The following is an 18,020-nucleotide window of genomic DNA, read 5'->3' as shown; positions in this document are numbered from 1 at the left end:
CATAAAAATAACTAAAATAAAGATACAAATAAAATAAAATTTCAATATAAAGAAGAAAACCGCAATGAATAACAAAATTATATAATAGTAATAGGTACTCGTATTAATTAGTATACAAGTCCATAGCAAAAATTAAACCAGTATGCAGCATGCCCGTAATTAAATATTATTATTAGAATAAAAATCGTTTATAGAGTAGAAGCCGGTACTTTCCAGTAAATATAGCCTCAAATTATTGCGGAATGTGGGAAAAGATGATATCGATTTGATTTCAATTGGCAAGTGATGGTGCATTTTTTGCATTGTAAAATATTGAGCCCTTAACTAATTCTGAACTGAAGTAGGTAGGTAAAGGTCGTGCTCCTTTCCTCTCCAGTCTGGAGTACAGAATAGATCAAGTGTTGGGGAAGTCAATAATCTTAGTTTCTTTTTATAATGTTTATGTTCATTTATACATTGAGTATTATTTTATTTGTTATTTATTTTGTTCCAGGTACATGTGCTCAAGGTTTTTCATAGATTTCTCCGACATCGCTCAGCAAAAAGCCAAGCTGGAAAACTATCTATGGAATCACTTTGTTGAACCCGATGAAGAAGCCCTTCGTCATCAATACCTGATGCTTCTACACGACGTCGTCGAAGAATCTACAGTCTGCCTAATGGGACACGAAAGGCGTCAAACTCTTCAACTTATCAAAAGCTTAGCTTGGCAAGTACTTTACCAAGACCAACAACGTATGATGACCCAACAACCACCGCCGCCACTCGTATTTGCTAACGGTATTGTTTATGCTCCAATCATCCAGACCAATTGCTATTGCACGTGCAATACCGCATGGATGCCACAGTGCTGCTCGTGATGCGTCGATAACGATTGGTAAATACGCGTGAGTGACTTTTTGAAACTTTACATATTGGACACACCTCGTATGTGAACTTCAGTGACATATATATATATAGTAGTTTTGAAACCATTCCAAATTTAATAGGCCGGTCCTTTCAACAAAAATAATTGACAACATAGTTTTGTAGAAATATCTCAATATATAGTAACTTTTACGATAATAGAATATGTGGCTAACTAAATTGAATCATCCATTAAAACAATGTACAGGGGGTTAAAGTGAAAGCAAATAAATTAATTCTATAATTAAAAGTCGAAAAATATTTTTGTTTCTTCATTTTTATTCCTATGGGTCTTAAAAAAGGTGGAAACTTACTTAATTATACATAACTAACTTTATGGATGTATAAACTTATGTTAGGCCAAATAACGTTTACCTCTTCCTGCTACTTCTTCAAAAAAAAAGCTAAAAAATTGTTTTTGGCAACTTTCATTCCTTTATTAACCAAAGCTTGATATTTAAAAGTTTCTGTTCTGTACAAAGTTCGTTCGTAAATTTTTATTGGGTATAATTATTACTAGAATCTAAAAGTTTTTGAAACCAGTGTGTTACTTTAGGCTAGTTTATTCTACACGAAATAATGGTACTTCATTTATAAGATCTAATAAATTAGTTTCTTATACAAGAAAAAAATATTATAAACATCAATCTTTAAACTTCAGATATTTAATTGAATTCAAATTGTATAACATATAAACGCGGAATTTAATTTCATGCCTTTTAATATTAAACTCAGCCTTTCATAAATTAATAGTGAATTGATTATCCTTGAATAAGTTTTTACAATATTTGCCTTTTTTAAGCATATATACGATAATTTATTTGTGCCTTTAAAACCTTGTAATTGTTGCTAATTAGACTCTATTTTATTATGAAATATAAATTGTCGTAGCTTATGGACCGGGCTATTTTTTCGAAAAGAAAAAATGTGCAGGGCTATCTTAAGAGATTTTTTGCACTTTACATGGAGTGATATAACTTTATTCATATAGTGTAAGAGAATTGGATTGCTTGGATTTTTATTGAAAACTTGTATACGCTGAGCTGATAAACACAATTTAAATATTCATAAATGTCGTGTGTTTATTTAACTTTTCTCGGTTATAGCGTTCTAATTATATGGATAATTATTTACCTTTATAATCAATATATGATATCATTTAAATGAAAAACTATATCGGGCCAATTTTTTTAAAATTACTCGGACCCAATAAGCATTAAGCATTTTGTGATATAGTATCAACGAGCAAAAGGTGGTCTTTTTAAAAAATTTGCCTGGTGTACAAAAAAAAATTTAAATATTCAAAAAAAAACTGTTTATATATGCGGGATTATATACATATTTTCATTTTGTATTATATAAGCTTCTTTTGACTCATATTGAGTTTTTCTTATATTTGAATAAGTGCCACTGTGGAAAAATAATTTTCTAAAGTGCGGAACAAAAAATCAATGTCCGTATACCACATTTTTCTATATTATTTCATAAAAAATAGTTTGCTGTTTAAAATATTTTAAAGTTGGGAAGAGATGTTGAAATGTTTAAAATTCTACTTAAATGTTATTTTGTGATGTGGGGGTTGAAACACTAAAGGTAAATGATTCATATTTTTCCAAAGCTTCATTTTCAAATAATAAGGGCCTAGTCAAAACTCTACGAGGTCATGTTTCAAAATTTTTGTTTATTATATATAAATTAAAAAATAGTTTCGATAAAAAATTTATTATTTCAATATTTTATGAATATTGCGAATGAAATATCATTGGCCGACAGAGATTTTGTTGCCCTTGATATAAGATTTCACATTTTTTAATCTTTATTTTCATTTTTACGTTGAATACATAAAAAAATTAAATAAAATAACAGATATGTTTATAATGTCACTTTTGTTTTGAAAAATTAGGATAAATCGAAGTGAATAGAGGGCACAATTTAGAAAATATATTCCAATAAAACGCCTTATTAACTTTTCTTCCATACTTTATTGAATAATAATCTCTTTTTAAAGACCGGTAGTAATCTACCATTACGTGACCATCTCACCTTCCCCGATTTCTTTCATTCATCAATTTTAAATCATGTTGCAATATTCTCTTGTGTTCTTAAAGGACTGACATGATGCAATACAACGTGCAGTGCAATGCAATAGGCAATATTTCTTGATCAAAAGCATGCGCAGATGAAGTTCAGCTCATGGAAGATCTCGCTCTTGCAACATTATCAGTTTTGTGCCTTTTTTATTGCGTGCAAGTTGCAATTCTAGAGAAAAATAAGTTTCTAATTGGCTGATATCACATATCCCGCTAATGATTTCTTAGTTATCTTATGTTTCATTAAGAGTTTTTCAAATGTTTCTTCATCCATTCTCGAATAATTTTTGTACGGTTTCTCATATAATTCCAGTGCTTGTCCCAACATCGCCTAGGTGATATTTCACTTTACTTAGCAAGTTATTTTCATTTTTAAACCGATCACCGATCGGATTCACTTAATATTCGTATATTCACTTAGATGAGGACCTCATTCTGACCGACATTAAGGCGATCGTTGTATTGAACAACAATAGCCGTTGCCCTTGTCATGAAAAAAGAAAATTATTACTTGGAACTACAAAAATAATATGGACTATTCTTCTTAATAGTCCGTTGATCCAATAGAAAAGGTGTTTCACTGTTATCTATTAGATATATTGAAGCCGTATAAAAAATATAGTGTATAACTCGCATAAAATGCTGATTTTCCATTCATATGATTTGTAGCATGAGCCTACTGCAAACTTCATACTCGTGGGAATATCATTCTTTGCTCGTTTTGATATAGTGAATTACTTATATAATTTTGATTAGTGGCAATTATGACGCGATGGCAAAGGACATAATGTCAAGTGACGCGGAATATTCGTCCATTGTATTGATCTTGCAAGAAATTGCATGCAATCTATTGCACATTGCCTTACATCATGTCAAGCGACCTTAGCTATAATTTTTTAAATTAGCCGAAAATTTATCTAGATGATTGCGGAGTTAACCAATATTTGCTCACCATTTTCGACTAAAAACACACAACTTTCAAAACATTGATGTGAAAAATTCTCTATCTTCCAATTGCTGTATTAGAGGCCAATCAAATATTCTACCTAGCAAAGTCTAATCTACAACTGTAAAGGCTCAACACAAACTTTATTGAACCCTTATTTGCTCATTTTAATCAAACAGCACAAATATAACAAAATAAATTATTACTATATTTACACTTTCTTCATGACAAGATAAATATATTAGAAGGATATTTGCATTTAACATCTTATCCACTTTACGTTCTAGTACATCAATATTGTCAAATAACAGAGACATCAGCTGTTCTGTAAGGTAGAGTCTGAGAGAGTGGAGCACGTGATGTCCCCTCATACCATGTATGTAATTTTTTATGAAAATTGATAGTTCAAAACTGTAGGAATTGGAAACACGAGGTTTTAAAAAATGAATTATTGAAAAAATCGATGAATGTTTCTCAATCGTGGTTTGCCTAAAGTGTATTCGATAGAAAATTTCATTCTCTTTCAGAAAAAAATTTTCTCAAACCATTTTTTTTGGCCGGAAGAGTCAGGTAAGCTTTTTTTAATCGTGTGTGATGGAGGAAATTGGATTGCGTAAATTTTTTCTAAAAGAGAATGAAATTTTCTTTCGAATAAAACATTTTTCCGGCTTCGCAAATCCACACAAACCTCGCGTTTTTATTTCCTGTAATTTTGTACCACCAATTTTCATAAAAAAATTACATACACGGTATAAAGGGACTTTTTAGATTGACAACTCCTGGACTAGTACTTTCATGAATACGTTTCCAATATGGGTACTTGTAAATATATCCAGGGCAACAAACAAAATGTTTCTGTAGAGTTGTGTAATTATTCCTTCTCCTGCTACAGGACTAAAACAAAAAAATAATTACTATAAAATTATCGAAATTTTGATATAAAGTTTTTATCAAGTAAGATTGTAAATCAGCATTTTTTGTGGTACAAATATAAATAAGACAAACAAATACACTTCAATGATTGCAATCAAAACAGTTTTCTTAATATATTTGGTCATATTACATAAAAATGTAACTTATTTCGTCAGTGCTAAATTACATCATCAGTATTGACGAGAAAATTTACGTGTTCTTTAAAATTAAACTATTTCTATGTAACTCCTAAACTATCATCGCAAGCTTCAGGTATATTTCGATCATTTCAATCTCAGATTCATTACAATCAAGTTAAAAGATTTCAGATTGTTCATTTTTTGATGATTTTTCTTTGACTAACTATTATTTGTCAATTCAATTTTACAAAATGATGAGTTTTATACCTAAAAATTCTACGTAGAATTATTAGCAACATAATAATAATTGCGAATTTTCATTTTTCTGTTTTACGTCCTGTTTTACTGTAAACAAATATTATATAGAATACATATATTCAACTTTTAAGATGGCTCTTGTAATGTTTTTGTTGCAATTTGAGGCTGACATTTCTTAAAATATGATGCATTACTTTTTTGGTGTGAGTGGCTGTGAAAAAAAAAAAACAAAAAATACGTTACTTTGGGTTGTGTATAATATGTAAACAAATAGCGATTAGAGAGCGATTTTTGTATTAAAAAAAAAAGAGCAACCTGAAGAGTCCATAAATTTTGCTCAACATCACAACCACGATAATATATATTTTTATAGAAAAGTGTATGAGGAGTTTTTAGAATAACATATATAATGAATAACTTTAACAGACAGATGCCGAAAGTTGTTAGTTTCAATAGTGATGAAAGCTTTTTATAGAAATCATTTTATAATTACATTCAAACTTCCATCTCGTTTATGAATCGTTAGTAACACATTTGAAAATTGTTATTTTGTTTATTATATCTATATTTTACTATGACATAATTTATAATACAGAATATTATCTACTCGACATTATAATGGAAGATAAATTTATTTATTCATTGAGTAAACATAATTTCATTTCCTTACAAATTTGTATAATATGAAAAAATATATTTGCTTTTATATATTTATATACTTGATACTTTCTCTTCTTTTCAGTCTTTAATAATTTTCAATACACATATTTGAAGAGTTCATTATTGGATGGACAAAACCTCTACTACAAAATATTCCAGCTTCACTTCTTCTTTTTTTCCGGTAGATTTCCAATTGGGTCTCTATCCATTCAATTGATACGTTTTTTTAGGAATCTCTTGTCGTGTCCACGTGCACAATATCTAGCAAAAAATGTGTTCGATGGTATTTATCGTGAAAGCATCTCGAGTCTTGTTGTTCTTCAACTGAAACCAGATTCTAATTCGATTGTAGAATGCTCTATAAAAAACGAAGATTTGGCATCCAGATTGCAAAAAATATATTTTTAAAGGTTATAACCTATTTTTATGTTCTTCAAACAGCTTGATTGAGAAACAAATTCCATTTACTTAATGTTCTATTCAGATTAATTTTGTATTCAAGTTTAAATTTAATCACCGTCACATTGTTATTTTAAAAATCCGTTAAGTCAAATCCACGTATCTACATTGGTTTCAAATGTTTCCATCTTTGATTTTAACATTAAATGATTTTCTCTAGAGTCCTTATTCTACCAACTTTTCATCACTTTTCAACTTTTATCAGTGTTTTATCCACTTAGTTTTATTGGAATATTTAGCAAAAAATATGTTTAAATTAGTGTCTTAGAGTTTTTATTGTGAATGGATCTGGAGTATCTCTAAATTTAGTCACAGTCACATTCCTATTTTGAAAATCGTCGCCGTAAAATCAAAACATCGTATAAATTCAATTCTGGAGCAACAAAAAATTATATAATTTAAAGTTTATTAGAAACGTGACATTGATATTCTTTTAATTTATTAATTAACTGAATTTTTTGATAATCAATGAGTATTAGAAAACATTTATATCAAATTTACCAAAGAGATATGGGATACAAGGTTATAAAATTGAAAATTTTAATGATAACTGATGAACGAGTGAATGAAAATATTGAAATGCATGGGAATAATGATGAAAATATGTTTATTTTTTATAAATACAACAAAAACAGTATGTTAAACCAGTTGAATGAAGTTAGTAAACAAAGGCGTCATGAAATCCGTATGGTAATTAACTGCTTTCAGGAATTGTAAGCAATGTTCCTTCATATATCTCTATTGCAGTGTGAAAGTGGTTTCCAGTCTATCAAAATATACTTTGTTCTGAATAGGACAATAAAATCATTAACAGTAGAGTTTTCAACTTTTTTACCAGTACGGATAGACGAGTAGGGGTATTATAGAATAATATTTTAAAAAATCCGTTATTGACGAATTTAACCTGATACTGACTTTTTTAGTCGAGTTTGATGGTGAATAGATATCGCGCCGATCGATAGTTGAATGGACATTATCCATTCTATCTGAAATTGTCCACTAATCAAGAACTTTTAAATAGTTACAGTCTGGTTGATAATGGCAAAGTCTAAAAGAGTGTTTAATATTGTAAATTTGGCTTCTACATCGATTATTGTAAATAATTATGTGTTTTCAGGTACTATCCTCAATCTCCCTCTGAAAATAAGGAATTGAACATTATGCAAAACAGTTTTCATCCATTTCTAGTTCTCCCTCGTCCCATACGTAACAAATTAATTAAATGACGAACCAGTTTTTGTTTGTAGTAGGTTGCACTTGAGGTGCCAATTGTACAGCTTGAACATTTTTGTTGAAGCATCTCCAATGGCTCTCGACTTGTCTGTTTCTCAGCTATTGCTCTTTCTTTCGAACCTAAATCATTTCTTTGAACGTCTTTGCTTACAAAAGTAACATTAGTTTATTGTTGTATGAAATAAGTCAATGTTCAACTTTCTCATTTGTGATAGAAAAACGTTTATAGAGGTAACAAGCATGACTTTATTATGTATGTAGTTGGTACACTTTCGATTACGAGTTGAAGACCGCCTGTAAAAGCGTTTTGTGTGCGGAAGAACGGCAGTAATGCGAGGAAAGCATTAAAAAAATTCAACAATTAACTTCTACTTACACAATAATCTTTTTTTTGGTTCCGAATACGAGTTGAATACCGTCTGGAAAAACATTGTGCCTGCGGAAGAACGCAAGTAATTATTTAACAATCTTGCTCCTACTTCCAGTGTTTATAATTTTTACCTTAGAAGTAAAACGTTCAAACGGCTACGCAATACTTGAAATACCACACTCCACCAAAATGTGGTACGAGTTTTTTACATTTACGCTAAGTTGCAAGTAATTTCTATAACGAAATTTTGCTGAATCATCATCAGTATAAACGATTTTGTCATGTATGCGTTATAAAAGTTTGAATAGATGTCGCTACTAACTAAAAACCGGCAATACGATATTTTAATTTTACTGCGATATCCAAACACTCTTATCATTTTTGTAGAGGATTTTTTAACTACCACCTTTAGTATAAGTTCACTATCGTCCAAACCAAACTTTGTTTTTCTTTATCTCGACCTTTTAATACTTATAACCAATCCACTATATCATAAGGTAATTAAAAGAAAAAATAGATTTTATGATTGATTCAAGGTACCATTTTACTATGCATATTTTGTAATCAGTTCGATCAATTCGAGGTTAATTGAGTCACGGAATCTAAATTGCGTTTCAAGTTTATTATTTGTTTACAACAATTTTAAAACAAAAATTATGTTACTAACTAACTATAAGAAGAAATGCCAGTCACTAATAATATTGTTATTCTAAAAAACTTGAACTTGCTCCGATTTTAAATTTATGTTCACTAATGATATATTTATCGTTATTTACTTGTCCTTCTTTAATTGCTTCTGAAGAAGTTGGACAAAATTATTTAAACACTTTGTGTGCTTTATATAAACTAGTTGTCATCTTGAATCTAATAGTATTTCAAATTTTATAAATGTATTGGTGTAGACTAGTGCATAATATTAAAAATAATGGAGTTAGTTAGGCATTAGATGTTTGACTATATCTGTGAGAAAAAAATTTTAATTGTAAATTTGTTAATATTTAACTTTTTTATGGTTTGGAATTTTTATTTCATGAAACTTGGAGTGTATGTAGAATAATAATCCTAGATTAAGGAATATAATTGTTTTTCAAACGGATTATACGATAATATGTTGCTTTAAATTTTATAAATTGCTTTGAAAATTGTCAAAACACAAAACATATATTTTTAAAAAAATTTTGTGTTTTAGAGTTAGGATATGTAGTATTTAACATAGTTAATGTTATTTTACGTTATATTTATATTCATAACACATATCAATAGTTACTTGAAAGAAATTAAAAAAAAGATCTGCAAAAAAATGACTGCAAGTACCTATGCATATTTAACATAACATGTATAGACATATTATTAATATAGTAAAATGAGATTCAAGATGATAATATTAAACAGAGAAGTAAAAACGTCACATATAATATAAAGTAGAAAAATCTTAAGCTAGAAGTTAAATTTTGCTTTAAAATTCAAGAGTTTCATCTTGTAGTTGTAGAACGTTGAGATAAAAACTTAATAATACTAGATGTTATTTGAAAGTTTAAAGTAAAATTCCTTGAAATGTATGCAATTTTTCGCTTTAGATTTTTAAGTTTTATATGTATGTTCACTTCTTTGTAATCTTTAATTCTTTTAAATAAATATTATAACTTTTTGATACACTTTGTTAATTTAGCAAAATAATAATTGATAACCGTCAATTTTTCGGATTTGCAATTTTAAACACGTGTCTATTAAAATTTTAAAATAACATATAGCATCAGAAAGTTAAACTCCAAAGTATGTGAATTTTTAGTATGTTTTTTTATGAACGGAATCATTTTTTAAGTTTGAAGTTACCAATAATTCTATATATACAGTGAGCGAAAGAAATTGTCAAAGAAAAAAAAATATTTTGCTTCCAAAACATTATAAATGAAAAGTATAACTGATGCATATGTAGGTGCAGTAATAGAAAAATAATTTTTTGTATTATGTCCATAATACATTGTAGTCGATTCCATAATGAATTTGAAATTGAATTGAATACTATTCATGCCTTCAAAGTGAATGGGAAAAAATTTGAGATTATCAGAGATTACTTTATCCAAAAACCAGGACTGAAAAATAGTTGGGTTTGCAACAACTATATATAATCTTCTATGCATATTTATATACAAATAAGCGAAAAATGAAGAACGATATTAACAGCATCTCATAAAAAAATGATGGGAAATGACTTTTATTGACATTTTTTTAGTTATTGTTAAATACGAACCACAAAGGATCTAAAATATTTACCCAAACTTCACAAAACAATCAATTGAGCAAAATTTAACTATTATTTTCTTATTTTCTCTATTCCCGAGTTTTCCCAGATCTCCATCAATGCTTCTTTGCATTTCTTTTTCTTTGATGTTCCTATTCCATCTTTTTCAGATTGAATTATATTAGATACGATTAGGTTCATTTTCTATATTGTTTTTTCTCTATAAATTTGTCTGATACTCTTTTGTTTTTTGTGTAGAGTCCTCTTCTAAAATATCACCAAGGATCTTATTACTGCTTTGTGCATTGTTTTCTCTTGTTATTCTTAAAAATCACTATAATTTTATTTACGTGTGCTAAGGTATATGTCTATTCTCAAATACATCCCTTATTGTTATATAAATATCAATTACCAGGTCTAATATATTTTATTTTTCTCTTTAATATCGTTTCTGTGTATTTCTCGCATTTTTACTCATAAATATCCTCTAAAACAGGGATTCTGAACTATTTTGGTAATAAAAAACCTTTTTCAAAATGATTTAATATCGTAGATTCCCGTAGACTAATCACTTCAAAAATACCATCTCAAGTTTTTTCTATACATTTTTCGATACAACATACTTACCAATTCCAAAAAGTTTCTTTTGGTTGAGTGAATAAACTTATCATCCAATCTCAAAATCAGTTTTCGTTTATGTCGACCTCTGGAAAACCGATTACGACCCCAAGTATTCGATATCGACTACTATGGGAATCCCTGCTGTAAAACAAATTTATCAAAGTGCCATGTTTACTTTACTAGATCAAAGAGCTTTAGGGACATTTCAAAATTCATGAAATTGTTTATCGGTCTTATCGTTTTTATTGTGTCATACTCTTCCTCGGAATCGATAAACAACAAATATTATCAGATATAAGCTTGTTGTGGAATTTATTTCATCATCTTCTACTTACTCCCAACCTAAAAGGTTCTGTGTTTTCTTCTTACAAATCTTTCTGGTTCTTATCGTGTATTGATTCAAATTGATTTTTTACTCGTATCATAGTGTGCTGTTCCTAAAGAACAAGTCGCCAAATTAGGTCTATTTGTTTTCTAAGTATCTGGGGTATAACACAAGATCTTATTAAAAAGTTCATCTTTTTTGATAGTTTTTAATCGCCATGTTTCTTAAACTAATTTAGTTGCCATGTTTAATTAAATGCTATCTTGTTAAGTCCTCTTTAAGTTTGAGGTGGGGTTGTCCCTTTTATTTGCATAGTTTACCTGATATTTATTATTTTTTGGATGTTCTCTGATTAATTACGAAAAAAATTATTTATTCATTCATTTCTCGTAAATTGTTCGTTCTTTATTATATCGCTATTCGTATTTCATAATTGTTTTAAGGAAATGTTAATTGTTTTTATCGGTATCATGCTCAAATTTGATGATCACAACTCGTGAATGAGAATTATCAATATTTGCAATACAACTTTTTTTGGTTCGGTTCTATTTAAAGTACAATAAAGTAAACTAGAAAATATCTAAATTGGGGGTTTCGACAACAAATCATTCTTTTACTACACATACATAGGTTAAACACGTGTAGCATCTTTATAAAATAACGCATTCTATGGTATTACAATTATACAGTGTAACTGATTAGTTTAATTATTTTTTATGGGATACCTACTGTGTATGTTTGATATCTAATCGAAAAAGAAATGTTTGTTAGGATTTTTTTGTATTTTATTAAGAGGCCTTCAGGTTGCGAAATGACATTTGTAAAAAAAATTTTACTGGACATCGCCCAATCGCAATAAGTATTAATAAATAGAAAAATAAAATTCCATATATTTCTATATGCCCAGTGTAAATAACCTCATTAGTTTTCCCAATCGATTAAAATTCACGATTAGGAAATCGGAGGGCTACTCATTATATATTCTATATATTTTGAGACATAATATAGTCATTTAAACTTATATAGCTAGGTCGGAAACCTTGGTCGTGTAATTTTAGTATAAAATTAAAATTAATACTCGAATCAGACGGAGTTGTAGATCCAACTAAGATTATAATTTATTTGTTAAAAAAAACGATACCAATCTAATAAAAACAGTTATTTTTCAGAAAAATATTACTAAGTAGACATCATTCGTTTCCTCTATACTCATAATTGTTTTTACTATCTCGATAAAAGCTTACAGAAATTGTTGTTTAATTAAGTGATGTATTAAAAACTTTTCGTGACGTACTGCCCTTAAATTGATTTATTTTTTTATATATTCTAATTTCATTCATTTTAAAATTATTCTCCGTACGATTGGCTCCAATTTTTTTAAAATGTCTTTGAGATATGTGGTGTGGTACTAAAATAAAATAAGTAGTAAGTAACATATCAAATTCGAATATTCATACGGAAAATTAAATGTTACTTTTTTCTTTTTTTCTAACCTACTTACCTAGTAAGTAAATTTTCAGTGTCTTAATCATGTTTGTCTCACGTTTTCAATTCGATTCAAGAAATTTGAGAATCGTTAATTGTATCTTCGTCTCTTACGATTTCCGCACTGGATATTTTTGACTCGCAAGTGCATTTTCTATTCATATTATATCAGAGCTCATGTGTTAAAGTTGAAGTACCTTGTTTTACTTTGGTTTTTACTAACAAATTTTAGCTATCCTTTCCCATTAACGTTTTGACAGAGTTGAGTAGACAGGAATTTCTAAAGAAGATAAATTATTAAAATCCTGTCTGGATTTTCGCTGTTATTCGTTGAATTAATAATAAATTATAAGACGTAATTAAGTTCCACAGTAAAATTTGATCTAATCCTTTCCATCTAATGAAGATTTTCACTGTTTCATGTTTGTACTTTGTTTTTTTTTTGGTCTTTCATTTCGAATCAAGGAACTTTATCTCATTCTTTTCTACATCTGTATTTTTATCTACTTTTTCAAAATTTATGTTGATATATTTTTATTCTTATAGTGATAAAGCTTTCGTCTATTACTCTAGCGTTTGCCATCAATTCTCATTTCACACCTAATATTATTCGACGTAACTTCTCCTTTATTTACTAATATTTACAATCATCAAGTAAAGATTTTACTTTTCCTATTTTAATTTGTGTTTTCTTCTGGATAAATATTATTAATTTGCTATGTTATTTATTAGTGAACTGTATTATTTCACCGATAAAAAATATAGTGAGGTTGTTGTCACTGGAATTCTGGTTAAACCAGTCAGAGATAAACTATTCACACTAATGATTTGGACTAGTTTGTTCACAGACTTTGCTTCCATCTTTAATATATTCTAAAACGAAACTACTCCATGTACAAGAACAATATTGGAATGTAAATACACAAAAGTCTCAGTCCTATTTCTTGACACTTCAAGTTTGAACTTTTTCATTTCTTTAATTTAACTTATTGAAACTATTGTAAATCTTTTTTGTACATTTCTTTTCGTTACTAGTTGATTTTCCTGCGTGCATTTCTCGTATGTTGCCATAGAAATTTCGGCTTTTGATTTTAACCAGCTAAATGTTTGTTACGTAGAAGAATTGATTCAATGAATAGATTTTTGAAGAAGAGTCACATTTTTGGTTCAAATTTTAATCATCAAAAGTCGGGATACCTTGTTATATAGTAGTATTTACTATCATGTTTCACTCCTTGTAATATATATTGTTGCTTTTGAATGGACCATAAATAACTTTCATTTTCATTAATGTTTTGACAGTTTCAAGAGATTAAATTATTAAAATCTTTTTCTGGATTTAGAATTATGATAAATTTTCAATTAAATTCTCTTTGTAGTAAGTCAATAATTCATTAATTTGTTTTAATAAGGATTGGAGAGAGCGGAATCAAGGAACGGTTTATTGTACCTCGCCTTGTATTAAATTGATCGTTCTTCCTTATATATCGAATTTAAATCTAATTATATATATATATAATACCAGTACATACGTAAGAGAAAAATCACAAGTAAAATATAGACTATAAATGTTACTTTTACAATCTTTAGCTCTAAGCGTAAATTAATATATAATATAGTACAAAAATCATACTATAGTTTAGTACTCCGTTTGATTCTTACAGAAATATAATAGACTGTTTATGGTGACCTCCACAACTAAGCCTATTAAAGTACTTATTAGCGAAGGGAGAAATTAGCAGGTCGATCTAACTACAACAAAGCATGACTTTTCGATCGATTCTGATTTACAGAAATGATGTAAACTTTTCGTACCTCCCTGTAAAAATTGTATGTAATTATTTAGTATTTTATTATTTTCTAACAAAATCTTTTGTACATTCGCTAGCAAATATTTGAAAACGAAACATGATTGCATATAGAACATTCTTAATATTCTATAAAATACATATAAACTTATACAGTACATATACAGTAAGGTGCAAAAATGAATAATGTTCATGTTTAACATTTTGGTTTAACTGTTGAAAATAAATATATTTGTATAGAACTTTAACTAATTCCGATAAGCTAAAAAACATTCATTTTTAATCATCGCAAATACGTTTGGTTCACTTTTGGGACTGACTTCATAATTTCAATACTTGTCCAATGACCGAGATATTCAACTCTGTAGCTCATACTGATGAGAAAGATCGACGGAAGGAGAGGACCAGGGCGGTAACAACATTCCTGGCTACGAAATCTAAGAGACTGGTGTGGCATTCGGGGTGCAGCAACAATTTTTCGTCGTGAAGAAGAGGGGTGCCTTCAGATAATAGATTAGAAGTTTTGGACTAGAGAATACCTACACGATGCAAAGTGTATGGTATTTGTAGAAGTCCAATGACATTTTGCTTGTTTGATACTTTCTAGACTTTGTCACATTACCCATAATACCAATGTTCTTGTTCTCGTTCATATATCAGCTTTTTATTCATTATTTAGCCAATATTCCAGTACTTTCGACGTGTTTTTTGGGTAAGGCATGGTACATTTTCTATCTAGATTTTGGAAATTGGTACAATGCCTTGAGCTATTAGACAACTTACATTTCAATATTGCAGCCACTATGTTTCACTGTTTGTATAGAATCTTCTTCTTTCATTGGTCTCCTTCTTCGTCTCTAATCAAATAATCTTCATCAAACCAGTCCAGTTGAGTTTTATTCTGCTACATTTGACTCTGGTTGGTTTACTATTTTAAATAACTCTTGGGGATACCGTACTTTTATGGTTTCATGACTGCATCAATATGATACATTAAACTTGGCTTGGATCGAATCAGTAATATACCACACCTAATCCAAATACATACATCCAAGAACGATGCATTTCGAGAAAAGTTTCTTCCTACACCCAATCGCGTTCAATAGAATCATCAATCTCCTCTGTTATTTTCTCTCTATTGTATTTGCACAAGTTTAGTGGCAGGCTATCCTCTTCGTTTATTCAGTACTGTTTTTTTTTTCGTTTTGGCATTAGAATCTGGTATTTTTCTCACAGCCTGTTTATTTATATTTTGACGATTTCCTCCATGACTTTAATCTGATCCACCTGTCGATAGATCCGCTGGATCCTGATGTACCAAGAAGCATTCACTACTTGCATGAGGTTGATATGCTGCTATGCTTGGAGATTATTCTTGTCATGATGATAATAAGGATGATCCTGATGAGAAGCTTGGTTTTCAGCACCAGCTTGTATCGTTTCGCGGTGAGTCCTACCAGTCGTCCTCTTGGATTCCTTGTTTTTTCCCATTAAGTAATCGAATGAGTTATATACAATGATACTTTTTTCAATTCTAGTCGTGTCCATAATTGAGCGCAAACGTTTCTTAGCATATTGCAAATGTAAATTAATTAGTATTCAACAATTTAAAGCGTGTATACTCTAGATGGGTTAAGTAATTAGTAAGTGATAGAACTACAGATAAATTCAGTATTTTGTTTTGCACCTATACTATATAATATGCTCAATTTTATGGGAAAGTTATTTGTATTAAACGGTGATAAGTTAAAAGACAAAATATTGACAAATGAGTATAAATAAAATCAAAATACATCGTTATGAATATTTTTGTGTTGAAAAAAAATTATACCAGAGAGATACGGAAAGTGTTATGTTATGACGTGTGATGTATTTGAGTCCTTAGTGTAGGATTATGCTTTTTTAGTTGAGATATATATTAAATATTATGAATAAAGATAAAATGTCTATTTTGATTGAAATATAATGTATGTTATTAAGGGCTTGATCTGTATATTTTTATTATTCCATAGGCCCGTTCAAATTATATAAGATCTCAAAAAATGTTAAAAACTCAATAAAAATCAATAAAATCGACAAACATTTCGGGATATTTGTGTTTTATATTTTTGCTCCCATTTCCTCTATCCTCCCCCCACAACGGAATATTACAACATTTGTATCTACATTCGCGCATTTAAAAAAATATCAAAAAATTTCATCGAAAAACCAGAAATATCAAATTTGATAGATGGAAATATCAACATTTCAACGGAAAATTGAAATTTTTAAATAATAATACAAATAATAAATCGAGAATTGAAAGGGTATATTTCGAAAATGGCCCCCGTACGACCTCCAGAACTTTATTCGATGATATACGAGGGTAGTTTGACGAAAACCTTTCAAAAAATAATATTTCTTAAGTTCAACAAAATTCGCGCTTCTCTCTCATGCCTATTCATTTGTCCGTTTCAAGCAGACCTTATTTTTAGAGAACAGAAACTAAACTAAATAATTTTTCCGCAGTAGTAGTTTTCGATAAAACGGATATATTTAAAAAAAATGGGACTGAAGGCTTTCGTTTCTTGTAACATTTCACAGAAATCTCATCAATATAGGATCTTCTTTTTCAAAGTTAAATAAGTATGGACACTGAGCTATTGGAGGGCTTAGTATGAAACAAACAAAAATTTGATGATCATGTATTGCGGGATTCAAACTGTTGTTTGTTTCATACTCCAATACCCATTATTATTTAACTTGGAATTTCACACGGCAATAGCATTTAACTCGAAATTTTGCTTAATAAATCTAATATTGGAAAAGTTATGTTCAATACTACTTGGTATGAACTATGTAACTAGTGCCCTCTATGACAAAAACAAATTCATTGGATGTATCAGCTTCGAAAACATATTTTTTAGTTTTATACCTATCATAGAGACGGGATCGCCTCTTCTGCATCATCCTGTAGAATACACATTAATAATGAAATCAACAATAATTAGCGACAAGCCAGAGAACTGATGTTTTGAGTATTTATTGTATTTTCATTCAATAAATTATCTCCTAGATTGTGATTTAAATGTAATGGTTCCAAAAAAAGTTTCGTATGATATTTTCACATATTAAAATACATTTAAATTATTGTATTTATTTATTTATGACAAAAATTTGAACAAAAAAATTAAAGCATATCTATTAAAGGTATAAATCGTTAGAACGTAGATACATTGAAGTACTAACCTCCCATTACATAATAGTTTCTTCCAATTACGCAAGGAGCAATGAAGAAATATGTAGTTATCTATCTAGTCACATTTTGGAAGATCACGCTTTAATAAGTGAAAGTGAACATTCTCATTCATACGCAATTATATTACGTTAATGCATCTAGACAACAACTTCCAATAACGATCGATTTATTTCATAAACACTAAAATCAGCATGAATATACCAGATTCAAAATATAAGAGACAAGAAAACTAAAAAGTGCATAAATGGGAAGGTGGTAATATACATTATAAATCGAGAATAATTTGTTAAATAAACGATGAAAATAATGATAAGTGGGAAGAAGATT

General features: G+C 29.0%; 1 protein-coding gene and 1 long non-coding RNA gene across 4 annotated transcripts in view; one reads left to right on the top strand and one right to left on the bottom strand.

Moving 5' to 3' along the window:
- Positions 1-4,149, top strand: part of LOC130450443 (terminal nucleotidyltransferase 5C) — a 183,194-nt gene extending 179,045 nt beyond the window's left edge. The window contains exon 5 of one of the 3 annotated variants that reach the window (XM_056788818.1): positions 494-4,149. In XM_056788818.1, the coding sequence (XP_056644796.1) occupies positions 494-860 (367 nt within the window). In that variant the 3' untranslated portion in view covers positions 861-4,149. The remainder of the gene's footprint in view (positions 1-493) is intronic. The other 2 variants (XM_056788820.1, XM_056788819.1) reach the window with 2 other exon arrangements.
- On the bottom strand, positions 1,990-16,541 carry LOC130450444 (uncharacterized). Its single transcript, XR_008910579.1, has 2 exons — positions 7,981-16,541; positions 1,990-4,836 (listed from the first exon to the last, which is right to left on the bottom strand). It is a non-coding gene; the product is annotated as an uncharacterized LOC130450444 (long non-coding RNA).
- Between the last annotated feature and the right edge of the window lie 1,479 nt (positions 16,542-18,020).

The sequence above is a fragment of the Diorhabda sublineata genome, chromosome 11, assembly GCF_026230105.1.
Source record: "Diorhabda sublineata isolate icDioSubl1.1 chromosome 11, icDioSubl1.1, whole genome shotgun sequence".
NCBI classification, from domain to species: Eukaryota; Metazoa; Arthropoda; class Insecta; order Coleoptera; family Chrysomelidae; genus Diorhabda; species Diorhabda sublineata.
Note: the sequence above shows the minus strand (reverse complement) of the source record. Positions and strands in the feature narration are given on the sequence as shown.